This window comes from Letharia columbiana (assembly GCF_014066305.1).
Source record: "Letharia columbiana isolate WasteWater2 chromosome Unknown Sc0000011_s2, whole genome shotgun sequence".
NCBI lineage: Eukaryota > Fungi > Ascomycota > Lecanoromycetes > Lecanorales > Parmeliaceae > Letharia > Letharia columbiana.
The window spans coordinates 773,875-792,663 of record NW_023501049.1 but is presented as its reverse complement, the minus strand read 5'-3'; the positions used below and the strand labels follow the sequence as shown (position 1 = coordinate 792,663).

The 18,789-nt window shown below is 50.2% G+C and overlaps 5 protein-coding genes across 5 annotated transcripts; 2 read left to right on the top strand and 3 right to left on the bottom strand.

Annotated features, from left to right (window-relative positions):
• Positions 1 to 2,663: 2,663 nt before the first annotated feature.
• Positions 2,664 to 3,900, top strand: HO173_004425 (uncharacterized protein; the record flags this gene model as incomplete). The annotated part of the gene is made up of 4 exons (XM_037306349.1): positions 2,664 to 2,866; positions 2,917 to 2,973; positions 3,031 to 3,379; positions 3,430 to 3,900. 4 exons carry the CDS (start codon positions 2,664 to 2,666, stop codon positions 3,898 to 3,900), a joined length of 1,080 nt encoding a protein of 359 aa, XP_037166859.1.
• A 2,073-nt stretch (positions 3,901 to 5,973) lies between these two features.
• On the bottom strand, positions 5,974 to 9,281 carry HO173_004424 (uncharacterized protein; the record flags this gene model as incomplete). Its single annotated transcript, XM_037306348.1, has 6 exons — positions 5,974 to 6,157; positions 6,210 to 6,727; positions 6,776 to 8,019; positions 8,074 to 8,243; positions 8,291 to 8,652; positions 8,703 to 9,281. 6 exons carry the CDS (start codon positions 9,279 to 9,281, stop codon positions 5,974 to 5,976), a joined length of 3,057 nt encoding a protein of 1,018 aa, XP_037166858.1.
• Positions 9,282 to 10,207: 926 nt separating this feature from the next.
• On the bottom strand, positions 10,208 to 12,319 carry HO173_004423 (uncharacterized protein; the record flags this gene model as incomplete). Its single annotated transcript, XM_037306347.1, has 5 exons — positions 10,208 to 10,411; positions 10,458 to 10,694; positions 10,745 to 11,837; positions 11,896 to 11,992; positions 12,061 to 12,319. 5 exons carry the CDS (start codon positions 12,317 to 12,319, stop codon positions 10,208 to 10,210), a joined length of 1,890 nt encoding a protein of 629 aa, XP_037166857.1.
• A 463-nt stretch (positions 12,320 to 12,782) lies between these two features.
• Positions 12,783 to 13,074, bottom strand: HO173_004422 (uncharacterized protein; the record flags this gene model as incomplete). Its single annotated transcript, XM_037306346.1, has 3 exons — positions 12,783 to 12,827; positions 12,877 to 12,924; positions 12,979 to 13,074. The coding sequence occupies 3 exons, from the start codon at positions 13,072 to 13,074 to the stop codon at positions 12,783 to 12,785; spliced, it is 189 nt and encodes a 62-aa protein (XP_037166856.1).
• Positions 13,075 to 14,188: 1,114 nt separating this feature from the next.
• Positions 14,189 to 18,501, top strand: HO173_004421 (uncharacterized protein; the record flags this gene model as incomplete). Its single annotated transcript, XM_037306345.1, has 5 exons — positions 14,189 to 16,155; positions 16,208 to 16,393; positions 16,449 to 16,914; positions 16,968 to 17,552; positions 17,599 to 18,501. 5 exons carry the CDS (start codon positions 14,189 to 14,191, stop codon positions 18,499 to 18,501), a joined length of 4,107 nt encoding a protein of 1,368 aa, XP_037166855.1.
• Between the last annotated feature and the right edge of the window lie 288 nt (positions 18,502 to 18,789).

Sequence of the window (18,789 nt, the reverse complement as noted above, 5' to 3'; positions counted from 1 at the left end):
TGAAAACTTGGCCATTGAATGTCTGTGCGTAACGCCGAGGGCTTTGGAAGAAGTTCCTCGTCCAGACTCCCGATGCTAACAATTACAGGACCGGATACCTCCCGGTAACAACCGCGAAGCGGATCCGCCTTTAGCGATCCTTCGATATGGCCATATAAGGTCTTGAATAATATCGGTCATTAGCCCGTCGGGTGCTGCAACTAGTGCAGATGCGGCTGCGGCTGCACTGCTAACCCGAATGGTCGAAGCTCCAGAACGGGGGGATCTGCAATATTCGATTTGGAATTTATCCGCCGGATTTGATATTAGATCCTGTCATCGTGCCTACCTAAGCCCATTCATCTCATAGTTTTTCCAACTCTAGGGACGGACGCTTGACTCCTGCGTGGGGTCTGCGGCGTAGGTGGGTTGGCATTGCAAGGGTCCGTATCACGACTTGATTGGCTAGTTGGAGTTGATCTCCCTCGTCTCCCCGAAAGCGCGTACCTACTGATGCCAAATCAGTCCACCTGGGATTACGTCCACAGTTCGAGAGTACTCCATGCCCCAAGGACGGGACTTTGATCGGACTCTGATCACTTAGGGCACACTCAAGATCTGCCGTCAGCTATTCAACAATTTTTGACGTCTGACGTCTCCAATTTGATACAAAGCCTATTCAGCGAGGAGGTGTTAAAAAGTTGTACAGCATGGGTACAGCTCGGGCCAAGGCTCGATCGGCGCGGCCGAGGCTTGATGCGGCAAAATGGTCAAAAACCGGGGAAGTGGGTGCTGAATCCTAGCCTCACATTTTACATTTTCCCTGAGCTTCATTGGCGTACGGACTTGGGAATCCGTAACCTCCGCTCGTTGAAGCTTCTCCGTGTTTCAAACGCTGAGGACGTGGAGTTCAACGTCCGGCACTGCGGCCAGACATCCTGTTCCTCGAGTCTACGAAGTTAATGTCTTGCAAAGGCTATTGAAACGACGTCACTTTTGTCGCATCATCTTGCTCCTTCTCCTCCGTCTCAGCCTTCGGCACCTGCTCTTGCTCACCGCTTCCCGCAACAGGCTCTGTTTCTCCGTTTCACTCTTCGGCGCCTGCGCCTGCTCACTGCTGCTTCCCACAGCACTATCTTCCCCCTCCCCCCGGTCCGAGTCCCTAGCCTCGGCGTCGTACCGCGACTACTCCGCTCGCCTATCACCAATTCACGTACCATCTCGCTACGTTTCCGCGCCTCGCTCATGTCTTTTGTCTCATCCCATTCCAAAATAGGGTCCCTGAAGTGAGGCGCGGATCCTAATCACCGTCAGGCATGCACTCTTTGACTTCGCCCTCATCTCCAGGCACGTCTTTCAGATTACAAAAAATACTACTTCAACTTTCCCCCTCTGATTAACATGTTTATGATCCAATAGGGCCTGCCTATGGTGATGTCATCGGACTCGACTTATACTTTATCGCCGAATGCAAGGAAGGGGAGTTGTTGTCAGTATGTTGGGTGAGATGATGATTGTGGATTGCAACTGCCCTGTCTTCGGGATCTCTATCGAGAGAGGGAGTCGAAGTTTGAGACACTGAGAATTAAGTCGCTAGTAATGGAGGAGCCGGCTTTCTGCGTTCTTTGCGTCAGATTGTGATGGAATTAGGTTGGAGAAAAGCTCGACGATGCTGGGGAAGCACCGTGTTCTGTGTCCGCTGACTTCGGAAGTCACCCTGTCTTCTACGCCGTGTAGACCTGTAGATTGACAAAGCACATGTTTCGGGTGATTTCTCGTTAGCAGATGGGTCGTCTTGGGCGTTCTCGCGGCATCCAGATTATTGTCGGGAAATGTAGGATCCTCTTCCCCCCAAGAAGCCCGCCATATACAGCTGCCTCTGTTCTCGAATCACAATGACCTACGATGGAGCAAAGCAACTTCTATATCGTTATGCCGTAAATGAATCAAGTAACCGCACCCCTTGCTTCGATCTGACTTGGTTTCCAATACATGTTGTTGAGTGGCCGAATTACTCTGTCCAAGAAGACGTAGTCCCTGCCTATTGCAGTGGTTCGAGCACTCCACTGGTAGCCATAGGCAAAGAGTGCCGAGGAAAGACAGGGAAGATCCCATCACCCGCGACGACAAGAGCCAGTGCACAAATCAAAAGTATGAGAAGAGCTTTGCGTTTTGTTCTGGCTGTGATGCCGGCTCCACAGTATATACTGCGTGTCAGTTGGGAGCTGTGTCTGCGTAGTCGGCAATATCAATGAACCACTTTGTTTTCAGATGCGCAAATGCACAATACTGATTGTGGATGGCTCGCCTTGCAGAGAATGTTACGTCTTCGAGACAAGCGTAGCTTTATCTCAAAGTTTAAACTTTTCTCGATTGTGCCTTGGTCAGTGTCAAAGTCTTAATCTTCTCGATTATGCCTGGGTGACCTCAATGTCAAAAGTCTTATCCTAACCGGTGATCCGAATGTATGTGAATTATAGGACGGCAATGGCGGCAAGATACTCCGGCAAGGGGCTACTTTACTTTATCATTGCGTCAGAGCAGGATAATGATGTCTCGCACCTGGAATTGCTCCCTCGGTCGAATTGCACTGTTCGACAAATCTGCTCTGTACCCACGATCTACACTGGCACCGTCGAAATCTATAGAGATATCTACTCGCATACCTTCTCAATACCGCAACAATGAGCACGTCATACAAGTTTCAAGGATGGCTAGGTCTCGACCCCAGCTCCGTCAAGGGTAATATGAAATGGCAGGGCTACGAGCCCAAGACGTGGGAGGAGACCGACGTCGATATCAAGATCACGCATTGTGGCATCTGTGGCAGTGATCTACACACTCTTCGCAGTGGCTGGGCTCCAACAATTTACCCATGCTGTGTTGGGTATGTCGTCGCCTCCAAAGGATTGAGCTGCATTGGCTAAGTCGCAACAGGCATGAGGTCGTTGGCACAGCGGTCAAGGTCGGCAGCAAGGCTGAGAGGGGCATTAAGTAAGATCGAAGAACATTCCACATTGGCCTTGGTCATGGTGCTAATTCATTATACAGAGTTGGTGACCGTGTTGGCGTTGGCGCCCAATCGTCCTCCTGCCTCAAGCCAGATTGTGAGGAATGCGCGAGCGGTATGGAGAACCACTGCATGAACATGGTCGGCACCTACAATGGAAAATACGATGACGGCAGCAAATCGTACGGTGGATACTCGGATTACTGCAGGGCACCGTCACACTTCGTATTGAAGATCCCTGATGCCATTCCATCTGAAGAAGCAGCGCCTATGCTCTGCGGTGGTATCACGGTCTTCTCACCCTTGAAGAAGAACGGATGTGGGCCGGGCAAGAAGGTTGGCATTGTTGGCGTTGGTGGACTAGGCCACTTCGGCATTCTCTATGCTAAGGTACTATCAACTGTTCTGTTGAAGACGGAGAAGCGACTAACCTGCCTTAGGCCCTCGGAGCTGATAGCGTCACCGCCATAAGCCGGTCGGCTGCGAAGAAGGAGGATGCGATGAAGATTGGAGCCGAGAAGTACATCGCAACAAACGATGACAAAGACTGGGCCACCCACCACGCTCGCTCGCTAGATCTCATTGTCAGCACGGTCTCCTCGCCCAACATGCCACTCGAACAATATCTGATGCTTCTCCGCACCAATGGCACGTTCATTCAAGTCGGCGCGCCCGAAGATAGATTGCCAGCTTTTAATGCCTTCTCGCTGATTGCAAAGGGCTGCAAGATCGGCGGGAGCGCGATTGGTGCACCGCATGAGATAGAGGAGATGTTGGAGTTGACGGCGAAGAAAGGCGTCAAGCCTTGGATTCAGAAGAGGCCGATGAAGGATGCGAACGAGGCGGTGGTAGATATGGATGCGGGAAAGGCGAGGTATCGCTATGTGTTGGTCAACGAGGCCCATGCTTGAGATACAGGCAGCCTCCCCTCAGGAGATAGATACGATGCATAAACAAGTCACATGAATCAAATCCTGCCAATTGGAAAGACAGATGAAGTTCAGATTTAACATTACGGACTTAAACAGCACCACGACTACTACTCCTACTATTCACCATGAGACTGCAATCATGCAAGGTTTGATCCTCGACCCCGGCCGAGACGACACCGTAACCACGACATCTCCACCGCTCGACCGTCGCAATCGGCCGCCGTCCATCCATCAGCCCCCCCCTCCCAAAATATAGACCAGAAGACCCCACGGCATGTGCGCAAGAACCGGTGTCGGAAAAACCATGCGTGTTTGGAATCAAAATCCCAGGTACACCCACGCTGGCCCCAAGTCGTCGGCGTCCAACCCAACCAATTCACTAACTCACCCGCCGCCATGAATGAACGAACGAAGCGGGCCCAAACTCCGTCTTGATCGTCGGTCTAAATGTCCGGTGCCCGTTCCATCTAACATATCAAGAAGGGGATGGATCGAAGAACGACTGCTTCACGCTACTCTACCTACGGCTCTGGGCCCCACCAATCTAGCCACATCGAAATGGTGGCGTGAGAGAGTGTGCAGCTCGGGAGCTTCGGGCCCCCTCCCGGGCGAGATACCCGGACCGAGGATGACCTGCCTATGACGGATGGGTCTTCGGTAGTTATTTGGGGGGGGGGGAGGAAAAGCTCCTCCCGGCCTGGGTAGGTACAGTACAATCTTTTGGGATCGCGCCAGTCTCATCGTCACTGCTTTTATGCCTTTTGTGATTCGCACCTTCCATACGGATATTACCTGTTTTCGCCGTTTCGAGCATTTCTATCGTCGTCGCTATCGCCTCCGCGTCCCCGCGTTCGGGAGTCCCGTCTCATTCGGTATCGTACAGATCCTTCTTCCTAATTATTCTCCACCCCCAGCGGCGCGGCGCATCAGCCATTAGCCCCACACATCCCCCGGCCCGAGGAACACATGACGGTTATCCGTGCAAGCTGTCCCATAAGCTTCTCCCAATTCCATTTGCGCACTTCAGGCTGCTCAAATTGTTCTCCTTTCTCTCTCTCTCTCTCTCTCCCTCCCTCTTTCGACACTATCATCTTCTTATCCTACAGCCGTGGTGTGGTTCTCCATTTTATTCAATGTCTCACAACCCTGAATCGATGAGTTCATGCTCGTCAAAGAGTGCTAGGAACCAATTGGATGGCTCAAGTGTCCTTGAGCAATCCGAGCGAAGGATGCCAGCGAAGGATTCTCAGAGGGATCGTTGCGGATAATCCGGCGGTAAGACGTTGAAGGACGCGCCAATGGCCTGAACACATAGTTTTTTGGCATGCCGTAGTAGCTGCCGCCATTGGACTGAAATACGAGAAGACGTAGTCCATTGTTGTCTTGGTCGACAGGTTGAAGTGGTTGGCTTCGTAGATCTGGGGGTGGTGGGGGGATTTTTAGTCTGTGCCCACGCAACACGCGTAGTGATCCATGCTGAGCAGGGATCTTTTTAGACTTTCTCTTTGGCTTCAATCTAAGACCGAGCTTGTCCCGATCTGGAAATCGTGCAGGAAGGGCTCGGAAGCTGGCAAGGAAGGCTTGACCGCCTCGACCGCAAGAGCTGTGTCATGAATCTCACGATGTTCTCCTGCAGAGAGCACCACATCACTAGAGAGGGTGCATGAGCACACAACGATCTGAAAACCTCGGCTGAAAACTCACTTTGATTGCTGACTCTAGCATGCCCATGCCTTGACATGAATGGAGATGTCTATTCTGACATATCCTCTGAGGCTCGCAAAAGCAAACCCTGCGTCCGGAACAAGAGGATCAGAAAGACCGATGGGAACCAAAAGCAAGCCGCATAATTTTCCAATTGCGCCGACCAATAGGGTATCACAAAAGCCGCCCAAGATTGATGATCCAGAATGCTAAGCCAGTCTGTCCCAAGTCTAATGACTAGAGGTTGTATGTGCCGGGGCGCGCTCCATGGAAAGGAGTGCCGTTCAAAGTAGAGGGTTGTGAGTTGTACTCCGGAATCAATTGGTTGAAAGATCGACTGAACATGCACTACGTGTGTCTAGGTCGCATTTCAAAGTGATGTAGACCGTTCGTGCCAGCAGATGCATCGACAACAGGGGAAGCTACCGCACTGCTGTCGGCGTTGACATCATCGTCGTCAAACCAGTCATTGACCGCGCCGAGAAGCATCTTCCAGACGTTCCCATCCGAATGCTCTGTATCGACAATGTCCCTGGCCTATCATTAGCACCATGGCTCGCATGCTGAGAGGTCAAGATGCGTACATTGATAGGCCCAAGCCGGAGTCCAGCTGATTGAGGCGATTGATGCCGTCAGGATCATTGCCGAAACGGATGAACTGGATTCCAAACTGTTCTCTCTCCATAAAATTCTGCTCGAGGCTGCCCACCAGCTTTTTGATCATTGGGGCTGGGTCGCAGCCGGGCTGCCAAATCCCATCAGTAAAGATATATAAGTTCTGGCGTCGTACCGGCCGCGCTGACTTCAACAGTTTGAATAGTGATCTCGTTGGTTTTCGATCCCTTAATTTGTCGTGATAATCTTGAAAAATGTCCCCCAGTTGTATTCTGATATTAGATGTGCCAACATATCGCACTGTCTCTAAAGTTCGTAGGAGCTGACCAGTGTTTTTCGCTCTCTCTTTTCTATCACGCGACATTGTGAACTGTATTTCTATACCATCAGGGTCTGTCCCCTTGACTATATATCCAAGCAACCCGAAAAGATTCTCCACTTCTCTACGATAAGGTCGCATGGAGAGGGAGTTGTCGATCAAAAAGACCTGGCAGTATTGTAAGTATTAAGAACAGCAGATGCAACGCTGACTCACGTGATCCCTCTTGTTCAGATCTGCCAGAAGATCATCATGAGGCAGCCTGACAGGTCTATGCTCCTTTTTGTCCTTTTTCCACTGCTGAGCGTCGGTGAGAGACAGAGAAGGAGGGCGTTGCCTTGACCGGGTTTCTATAGGAGGGGGAACGTTGGATGAACCAATTGATACGAATCCGGGGTGCTGCATTCCTGAACCAATGTTTGGATGGTGTTGGCCGCCTCGTGAGCCATTGTGTCGATCTTGAACCAACGTCGCAGTACTAGCTCTTGACACTCCTCCTGGTGGAGCCGTGGGTGTATCGCGCTGATTGAGGTCGTAGGTCTCTCGTCGGTCGTGGGAAAACATATGAGGGCCGTTCCTAGTATTAGCACCCGAGAACAGATCAGATGGAGTTCGACGTCGCTTGCGGTGTGTACTCTGTGGTTCCTGCCACGAGGGACTAGAAGGGTTGTCTTGTGATAGATCGACTTCGGTGAAGGCGCGATTCAAACGGTTTTCAGGGATTTGATATTGGTCCTCGGATTCGGAATAGCTTGGATTACTGACCAAGCCTATACTTTGTTGCCGGGTCGGCCGATCGCTGTAGTGCACTTGCCGGGATGCCCTTTTGCCGACGAAATCATCGACGGGCTCTTGGTCATGAGCCTTATCCTCATCATACGATATACTCGCTGGACTACCATGGCTTTTGTGTGAGGGTAAGTGTTGGCTGCGGGAGTTGCTGGAACGAGTATGAACGTGTCCAGGCGGTGGCTCGGGAGGTGTGCGAGGTGGCGATTGGGCACCAGTTCTGGAGTCGTTGCTGCCAGCACCCGTATACGACCCAGATCTTTTCAGCTTAGACTCTGCACCTTCCAAAATCCTCTTGGTTTGATAAGTCAAAGATTTCGCATGTGTCCTACTGTTCGCCTCTATCAACATCTGTTTCGTCACCATGTCCACCGTTGCTCCAGAGACGTGGTCGCGGGGACGTATGTCATCAGGGAGATTTCTGTGCATCCCCATGACAGTAGCAAGCACTTCCCGCCCGTCGTGAAAACAATCGCCATCTCTGAAGCCTGGGATTCGCGCAGTCTCAATTCCACGTCGTCGGCGGTATTCTTTCAATCCACCTTTTCCGTGAACGACCCATACTGCTGCCTCACTGAGAGTGCAGCCAAGGCTCCAGATGTCTACGTTCTGCTTTACTAGAAAGCGAATTTTCTCGATGTCGCTGTCAGCTCTATAGCACTCCGGGGCACCTGAACAACCGTCAGCCAGGGTGAAGTCGGACAATTTGTCGGAGTGTAGCCTACCGTACGCGCGAGTACCATAAGTGTCTCTATCGGTTGCGTCTCCTTGTGACGGTACGTGTTTTTTGAAATGGCTCAACCCAAGGTCGGCAAGCTTGAACTCACAGTCATAGTCTGATCCTCCGTTCTTACTCTTCACGAGTATGTTGGAAGGTTTGATGTCTTGATGCCACCTAGAAATATTAGCATGATTCCATGCAGTGTGGAGTTGCTTGAGTACCCTTGAAATATGGATGCGTCGGATGACGCTGCAGAGTCGCTCGGCTGCACACTGTGAATGGCGACCAGAGCCCCAAAAGTCTTGAACAATCCGCGCCAAAACTTTATGGTGTCTTCACCGCTAGAAGGGGGTTGGATAGTGTCGAAGTATTGTTCCAGGGTCCCTCTATCTGCATATTCCAACAACACATTGTATGTTCCATCCCGGACAAAGCTCCCGTGAAAGCCGATGATGTTGGCATTGGGTCCTCCAACATAGTTGAGATTTAGAAACCCGCTCACTTCGTTCTGATAATAGCGTTCGGCATCGGGAGTGTTGTACGTCTTCAATACGAAGGTGTGAGTGTCCTGATCGTTTGAGCCCTACTCGGGATAAGCTATTTCAAAGAGAGGCACTTTGTATTGTTTCTCACCTCTCGAGAAGGAGCCTCACGGCCTAACTTATTATACGCCGGATGCAATTCGATCTTGTGGACGATTGAACTGCCGCCGTGTCCGAGCTTCTTTTTATATATGATTGGCAGTATCAAATCCTTTTCATCAAACTGCACATTCATTCCGTATTGAAGGATTGGGGCGCAGAATTCCCACTGTCGGTGGTAGAACGATTCGAAGAATCCAGCGTTTGCGGTCGATGGTGGAAAACGAGCAGGTCGAGATGTGAAGGGCAGGTATCGATCGCACAGGCTGTCATGGCGGACAAAAGATACGATGAAACGTCCATTGCCGGTAAGTACAAGTATGAGGAAGACTTTGGCATAATTTTTCCGGATGGTCTCAGGATCCACCTGGGGAGGGTCATGGGGAAATAGAGCTGCCAGGAGCTTCTTTACTGGTCGAATGTCCTGAAAGTAGGCCTCGATTTCTGAAACTGGAATGAATGGCCGATCTGTTTCGAGCCCCGCACCTCCGGTACCTAGCCGGCGCGCTCCCTCGGCCCATGTGAGAAGATCCTGGATGTGTGGGTGGTCGTCAGGCTGCAGCTCGACCATTCTGGAAGTGGTCGTCGCTTTGGGGGGAACGCAGCCAGGGATGCTGGAGCGTAATAACACAACTGTGCATGCCTGTTTTCTTCGGTAATGTTTTGTGGGTTGCTCTAGAGTGCTTTGGTGGTTTGTTGATGTTGACTGCGGGCCATTTGAACCGAGGGTGCCCCTCGGCTTTATATATTACGGAAGAGCTGACTAGTGTAACGATACTTAGACTTCGACTGTCGCTGATGCTGCAAAAAACCTTTGGCATTGCGACTGACCTCGACACAGCCACTTTGCTTGCTGCCGAGCAATCCCAAGGGCCCGAGGCAGACATGAGCGGGCATGAGGTCGTGCATTTCTGCCTTTTGTAGCTATTAGTTGTCCCATTCATGAAAAACACGCATCAATGCACGCATAGGGGCCCACATAGAGTGTAGATAGTGGATGGGCCGTCTCACGCCGGGGATAGCAAGTCTGATTAGGCCCAAATAGAGGCCTGAACAGGCATATCTCTCGTACCCATGGGCAAGAAAACTCCCATGCCTATGGCATAGACCTGCACATTGACAGGTGAAAAACAGGTGGCTATATAGCTCGTAGTGGACACCTGTCTCCTACCCTTTGCAGGGGTACCGACAGGGCTATGAAACAAGGGCATCTCATGTAACTCATTAACCCCCCAGTCCCACTGTGGCGAATTTACCCTACGATCACTTCTTTTGATGCTGCGCCCTACGCTATGACCATTTCATGCAGTTGGATATCTCTAGGAAGTGACACAATGTTAATAAGTAGGTCTTTGGCATCCTTCGACTTGTCCAATTCTAATCCCGGCTCCATCTGACATTCTTGACCTTCTTAGTGCTCCAGAACTTCGACGGAACCGAATAGGTAATAGCCTCATTGGCCAATTGATCGCACGAACCCTCTGACTTCCTCCGCCGCTAGACATGCGACTTGAGTGCGGTTCTCTGCATACGCAGCTTTTCTTTCCGGGTTTCCCACCAATAGACGCCGTACCAGGCCAACATGGTGACCACTACAAGGGGCAAGCTGATCGCAATGTACAGTCTTAGAGCTCCTAGCTGGACAGTGTTACCGAATTGGCCTGTATTTGTTGCTTTAAATATATCGGTGCTCATGAGTGTCTGCATGGCCATCAGCTAGATGTTGGGAAGAAGATCAACCACTTACCGATATATAGGTGCCTGGGAGGAAGAACAAGGTAACGAGAGTAATTATTCTCATCGAGACCGTTTCTTGTTTTGTTTTCTGTGCAATTACATGCATCTCGCGTGTAATAACTTCCATATTGCGCGTAGATTCATGAGCTTTGCCTGCAAGGATCTTACTAGCTTCCATGTTTTGATTGGCTCTTCGAGCGAGTGTTTTGCTAGCTTCCATATTTCGATACTCTAAGATGCCATATAGCTGCAGGAGATCAGTTTACTCACATCAGACAACTAACGAACACGACATACCAGGCTCTTCCTGTCAGCGAGCAGGCGTAGCAGTGTTTCAGTTCTTGATTGTTGCATTCGAAGATCTTTCTCCACAGCTACAACGCGTGTCTCAAACCGGAAAATGTCCCCTTTGCACTTTAAAATTAGGTCGCGCGGCCATCCATCAGATTCGCAAATGGAGTGGTAATATTGTCTCAGCTCTGTAAGGACATCGACGTTGACTTTAAGTACCAACAGAGTCTCGTTGACCTTCTCCTGAATGAATTGTATTCTCTGCAAATCACTAAAAGAGAAATCTGGGTGGCTAGTTGTGACTTGTGGTTGGAGAGTGTCCAACTCCTGCGATGCTAGGTCCATATCCGACATTGTCTTGCAATTCGAAGTTGATCGACCTTTTAGATGGTACGCTTGTGCAGGCGGTCCTCGTAAGACTGGGTCAGCTAAAGTAATATCGGTACAAGATTTTGCACACTGTGCCAGCATGGAGTGTCCGAGTGGCTCCTCATTAGCCATCGAGCTGGGAAAAGGGTCAACCATTGCCGACAGCGTTGGACGGGTTGTAGTCTGAAGTGCTTCCTCTAGGAAGTTGATGAACCAACGCCAATTCTCTCCAGACCATTCGCACATAATAATATGGACAGCGAGGGATGATGCAAACGCACGGTCGACTGTATCAAAGCACGAGGTTTCTGGAAGACCCCGAGATCCAGTTGCTAATTTGATCCGCTTCTTCAATAATTGATCTCCTTTTATCACTATCCAGTTCGTCCGGCCATTCTCAACGTCGAATGAGTGATACAAAGCCGATTGGCGGATAGACCATGGCCACTCCGGTTGGCCTCTCGACCGCTCTATCGATTTCAGATTATAGCAAAATTGAAAGTTGCGCCCCGACCATCCGAGGTCAGGTATCTTCAACCCACTGTCAACCTCCGAAAATCGATTTTCGTATTTGAAGCCGCTGAAGTGAAACCCTTCGGCGTATTGCTGATTACCAAAAGGGAACAAAAAGTCTAAGAACTGTGGCAGAACCTGGTGATATGTAAACACCAGAGTGAGCATATCCCGAGTTACTTTCAAGCTTGCCCGCGAATGTGGTGCGTGCACAAACCTGGAAGCAAGTAATTGAGCTTCGGAAAATCGTTGGATTCGAGTGTGAGTACACTTACACATATCTGCACCGCGGATCTTCGCGTTCGGGAGGACATCCAACCCGAAGGTGCTTTCTCAGCTCGTCTACATAGCCTATACGTGAAGGCCAGAATGCTGGGGTTGATCAGATTCGAAGCCGTTATTGGGGACTCGTGGATTCAGCTCGAGCTTTGCTAACGCACCCGTGGCCTGTGCATCGAGCTCCCAGAGATCCAATGCCGCCTCAGCGTCGTTCTGAAACAGACTATCTTCTCGTTCATTCAGCCGCTGGTAGTACGCGGTCAAGTTGTATTCGTACGTATTGGGGCGGATCAAGTTCTGTGGATAGGACCTGGCGTCGCGACACGAGGTGGCCAATTGCTCCATTGCACTGTCTCTTGAAGGTGTATCAAGGAAGGCGACTCTGGGCTCTTTATCTTCCAAATTGAGGCACTGCCTCATCAATCGTGTCCTTGAACGGCTACACGGCTAGGAAAACAGCTTCGGTATATCAGCATGCGCCGATGCGGGCGTCTGTGCAATGTCTTGGATGTCCATCTCAAGGCGTTATTTTAGAGTACGACAAGTAAGGAGGTAAGTTCGATATGGATTTTAAGTGCCTGCGGCCTGTTGTTGAAAACAAGGCTAATCTGGGCATTGATGACAGGCAAGACGTAAGGGATGAACGAGAATGACAATAATGGTATTCCCTGGTTACTAGACAGCCCCGCCAAACGTGTAAAATTGACGCCCGACATGCCGAGATGTAGCTAGCGTATGCACTCGACTGACTAACCGCAGCAGAACGCCTTTTACCGGATTCCGAGTGAGCGCATTTCCCTTAGACTGCACTGCCATTGGCACCGCTGCTTCCTGCTTCCTGCCTCCTGCCTCCTGCGCCTTGTTGCCTCGCCCACATTGCGCATCAGTCGTCTTGAATTCGCAGCGCAATAATTTCCTTTTTTTCAGACTTTCGTCCTGTAAGGCTCTCAGTCTCATGACTGTCTGGGGAGACTCACGCTTGATAAAGGTCTTGCAATCCAGAACCTATAGGTGTCGTTGACGTGCTAGAGGTCGCGGTCAGCTATCCCTAATACAACGTCCACATAGGGATAACTTACCTCGACATAGAACTTGTAGTTGCCGAATAGCCTTCTCAAATAGCCTTCGACGATTGACTGGTTTAGGCGATAGGAATCAATAGTATCGTAGACCATGGTGATTCAAAGGTAAGCCGCTGGGGTTACCGAACTTTGGGGCTTCTGGTGCTGTGAAAGAGGCGGTCTCTGTCGCAGGAGGAGGTTTCGTCCGTGAAGGAAAAGGAGGAGGCAATGAAATGGGGCAGGGAATGCTTGTATATATCACCTTGGCCTGTTTGAGTGTAGCCTAGCAATGCAGCGATGGCAAGGTCCGCAGGGCTGACATCGCAAACTACATTAATGGGTTCGGCTGTAACAGCTTGCGCCTCATAAGTATTGGGTCTATGTACCCATGCCTGATTAATTGTATTGGCTAGCCTCGGTAATGCCTGAGCCTCTCGGCAGGGTGAAGACGAGCCTACCTCCTGACCATTTGACCTATTAAAGCTCGCATCTTGTTTTGTCATGGACGTGCCCGGCAGTAGTTCGTTCATATATATGTCAGGCTCAGCGTGATACAGACGACCTAATCAGTGTCAAAGGCATCGCAAGTCTACCGAAAGGCTCCTGTAATCAAGAGGCCGATGTTGACATTCTGAAAGTACAGCTTTGAGCTGGACACACAGTCTCCGTAGAGTTCCAGTGAGCTCAAAAGCCAGTATTGCTTCTGAACATTGGAACCTCGAGTCATGAAACCCTTTGTACATTGGTATGTAGATGTAGATCCGCTGAAAGTGCTCGCTGGTCACTATCGCTCTTGTGTTTGTTTTCCTGACACTCTTTGCTTGGAACATTCTACAACTTCTCAAATGGTCCGAGAAAACAGAGCTCCACCGTCTAGATCTTTTCGAGGACCAAGCTCATCCCAATCATAGAGGAAAGGTCGAAGCCAACAAGCTGGTCGTTGATACGTGGAATTTACTTTCTTAGCCCCGGCCCCTTAGCGCGTCGCCAAGATTGAGCCGGATCCTGAAACCAAGGGCGTCATTGGCCAGTCGCCTCTCACACAAGACATGCTTTTGACGCTTAACGACTATCTCGAGACTATTATCAGCGTTTCAGAAGTTCACATATTGACGAACCTACTTTTATAAACTTGCATTTTTTTGAGGATCTATGTTGAACCCTCACGCTGGTCCGGAGCTTGGTCAACAGCAACCCCGAGATCGTGGACGAAGCCCTTGAGCCCTCGATGTCTACATCTTCCACACAGTCTCGAGGAATCAATAAGCGCTTTAACAGCCTGCAGAATGGGCAACCCGCTCGCAGCGACTCCTACTCCAGCAAGCGGGCCATAAGCCACAACGATGCCTACCTATACGCTCTACGAGTAGCCTACCTTGCATACCTCCTACAGCCTCGAGCTAGGCGAACTCAGCATGTACCGGCACCACAAGCGCCGGTGCAGCGTTCTTCTACCTCTATAAATGATTTAATGAAGGATTTCAGTCTGGTGCGGGACTCCAAGAGCACCAAGTTCCCTCATGGCTTCATGGCGGAGCTCGAGAAGCGCCTGACAGGGGTCTTGATGGCAAAGGAGAAGAGACCGGAATACAATGATGCTGCTGTCAAAAGGACGTTCGCTGCCTTTTTCAACGCCTTCTCGGAGCCAAGCTTCAGGAAACGAATGGAAAAGGATAGACGAGTTGAGGACCTGGTACTCATCTTCTTCTCTAATGCAACGAAAGAGTTATCGAAGGGCAAGCAGCAGGGAGATGATGCGTGGAAGCTGATGGTTGACCGACACCTTGCTCTTTTTGTCCGTCTAGTCAGCCTGGTGCTGAAGGATCATGACTGGGTCAGAGATCGGCCAGACCTTACAAGTCGACTAGCCACCCTGGAAAGCAAATTACTGGCGCACGACCAAGACCTAGCAGCAGCACCAACAAGGAACGGCGCTATTGGAGGCACAACCATTGAGGTAGAAGTTCCTCTAAGCTACGATGTCAAGGACATGCCGCTTGTACAACTGGTTGCCAAAATATTCGGTCTCAGAAACACTATGGTGCAGTCTGATATCAACAAATATAGGTCGGTATGGACAGAGAAAGCGGCGCTACAGGATTTGAAAACATACCAGACGCTCTTAAATCTCAATTCTCGGAAGACTTTACGCAGCGATGACTTCGACCTTGATGAAGCTTATGAACAATGGAAAAAGGGAGAAACACATGATATTTCCCAGCTGATGTTGTCGATAATGCAATCTAATCCGGAGTTGGCAAAGAGCACGACGGGAAATCTGCCCCAATTCAGCCACAGGGCCAATGGCTCAGACGCGTCTGACCTTCAGCATCCAGATCGGAGGACCTCCGATTATTCTGAGGCTTCATCCTACGTCATCGACCAGCCAGTGGACATGACTAACCTGAGCTCTCGTAGCCAAAGCCCGGAGTCATCGCCCGACGACGATAAGACCTTTACCTTCATGCCATCGGACTCAAGGGGCTACTATCGCTTCATTGTGGCCCAGGCCTTAGCCTATGACTTGAACGACAAAGACCTGCAAGCCTCAACGTCAGGTAGCAGCGATCCGCCGCCAGCCAAGCTGCTTTCGAAGCAGTCTACGGAACTGCTGAACGAGATCTGTGTTCGTTGGCGCGTACCCTACGTTTCTAAAATCATCCTTTTCCTAGATGTTGTTCATGAGAAATTTGTTGATCAGGAGATCACACTTGGTACCCTGGATGCTGCTTTCAATTTTATCAAGGAGCCACCTCCGGAAAACCGCAAACAATCGAATTCCATGTCGTCGGTTCTATTTGACCGACCGAAATGGCTCTTGACAGACACTGTGCTCAACCAGCAAATCCTTAGCGCTTTGCATGTGGCTTTATTACGAGACTTGTACGATGTCCTGCAACATTGTTACGAGCCGAAGCCGCCGAGCGTAGGGCCTGTCGTCTACGTTCTAGAACATCATATCTATGATGACCCCGGCTTCTCGAAAACCCAGGAAGATCTCGACGTCTATAGAGACCAACTTTACCAGGGATTACAAGGCAAGGCGCATGAGATGTATAGAGCCTTCCTTCAAAAGGAAGTCCCAAATGATCAGCATAGCTGGGAATTTTTCCATGTGATTGAATTAGGCAAGATGGTCGTTGCATTGGCTCAAAGGATACAGAAGCGGTATCGCAAGAACCCCGAAATTATGGGGTACGTGTCGTCTTTACCTTCTGTATGAGACCTTGCTTACATGGAACTCCAGGGTGAATCCGTTGACCGCTCTGGTTGGGACGATTCTACCCCTTTATGCGGAAGACGCTCGCGACATTATCAAACGAATATTGGACCTTGCCATGGAAAGGAGTGAGGAAGTACCTATTGAGGATGGCTTCCAATTATACGGAGAGTTGGTTGAGATCCGGCGGATTCACGGCGAGTGTCTTCCAAAGTGAGTCCAGCCAGGTTTCCAGCAGCCATCTAGGATCCTTTTAATGAGTGATTAGCGTTCCATTCGCGTTCCACATTGAGGGAGACCTCGCGGAGTTTGTGTGGCGCTGGATTCGTATGACGGAGTCTTCGATCCTTGACTGGGTGAACCAAGCAATCAAGCAAGACAATTTTCGGGTACGAACAGAGAAGAATGAGATACCGACTGAGGACCAGCGGCATAGTCTTTCAGTCATCGACATCTTCAGCTCCTTCAACCAAACGATAGACCGGATAGTCCAGCTCAACTGGGACGACGATCTTCAATACGCAAAATTTATGACCGCATTAGCTAAAGTCGTTGGTGCGGGAGTGGCAAGATATTGCGAAGTGCTTGAGCAAAAGTTTAGCAAAGAGATGGACCGATTGACTCCCGAGCAAGAAGCAGCAAGGAATCAAAGTACCCAGGAAAAATGGCTTTCGCTGGCAAAGGATGCCTGGAACAACAAAGAGAAGATCGAGCCATTCAACTTCTTCCCGGAGGTTAGTGGATATTCTTCGAAGTTAGACCTTGCGGTGCTAACATTGGCTCTTAGTCCTTTGTGAAGCTCAACAACATCGACTTTGCCACTGCCCAGCTTGACAAATTGGAGCACGAGGTCAACGTGGATGCGTGCGCCGCTGTCATTCAGAGCCATGCACCTCCGGTCACTCAACGCCAGAAGAAGGTCAATAACTATGTCTTCACTATCAAAATAGTTGAGGCGGAAGATCTCAAGGCTTGCGATGTTGGCGGTTACAGCGACCCCTATGTCGTGCTCGGTGACGAGTATCAAAAACGCCTGGCCAAGACAAGGATCATATATCGCAACTTGAACCCGCGGTGGGATGAGACGGTAGATATCACGACGCAAGGCCCACTGAACATAATCGCTACGGTCTGGGATTGGGACGCCATGGGTGACCACAACTGCGTTGGCCGAGCTTCTCTCAAGCTGGACCCATCGCACTTTGGTGACTTTCTGCCTAGAGAGTACTGGCTGGATCTTGACAGCCAGGGTCGTATTCTGCTACGAGTAAGTATGGAGGGTGAACGTGATGACATTCAATTCTACTTCGGTAAAGCCTTCAGGACGCTGAAGCGGACTGAGAGGGACATGACGAGGAAGATCACAGACAAGGTACGTCGGGTCCTTACAGACCAAGAAAGTGCTGACACATGTGCAGCTATCTGCATACATCAACCACTGTCTCTCACGGCGTGCTTTGCGCAGTCTACTCTCGAAAGGTATAACAATGTCCTCAGTATCAAGCTACTTCAATCGAAACAAACAACCTCAAACGACCCAGCCACCAAGCGAAGCCGAAGTCACCAACGCATTGAAACCGCTTTTTGCATACTTTGATGACAATTTCGCCATCATGAACCAGACGTTGACCAGTGCCTCAATGGTAGCGGTCATGACAAGACTCTGGAAAGAAGTCCTGGTCACACTAGAGACCCTGCTAGTACCTCCACTATCCGACAAACCCTCTCAACAGCGCCAACTGAGCCAACAAGAGCTCGACATTGTCTTCAAATGGTTACAATACCTTTTCGACTTTTTCCATGCCGTAGACGAAGAGACCCGCGAAGCGAATGGTGTCCCACTCAACGTCCTCCAATCTCCCAAATATTTCGATATCAAAACACTAAATTTCTTCTACTTCGAGGCTACCGAGTCTTTGATTCGCACCTCCGAGCGTATGGCCTCCGCCACTGCTGCTCGTCAACAAAATCAACGCAACAACCGTCTTTCGGCCCCTGTGGCTGCCTCCTCCCACGCTTTCGGTGGTGCCGCCGGCCTCGTGGGTTTGCCCTCAACGCGAAGATCGAAAAGTGTCATGCACTCACGGAATTTGGGTACTATGAAGAAGGCGAAACAGGAAAAGTGGAAGGAGGCTCAGGCAGACCCTAACGATGACATGATACTCAGGATACTAAGGATGAGACCAGAGGCGGAAAGATACTTGAAGGATCGAAGCAGACAAAAGGAGAGGCTTGCCGCAGCGGCAGCCGCGGAACAAATCGTACGGCAGAGTCTGTTGGCGGGAGGAGGGAGGATGATGGGAAATTTACCCAGACGTTAAGATATAACGTTGTGTGCTTAGTCCTAGCGAGTCTTGGTCGGTGTCTGGTTCTAGAATCATGTGGGCGGCGGTGTATGGTGATACCCTGGGTATCTAAGGGTCATGTCGAGAGGTCCGGAGGCGTTCATCCTTTCGGCCTTGTTGAGCATAGCATAGCATAACAATGGCGCGCACACTTGTCATAGACGTCATTATAGGATATAAGCAAATGTCAAACAGCTTTCAAGACTTAAAAATTTATGATATTTCTGCCCGGAAATTGCAGCTCATATGTACAATGACACGTCC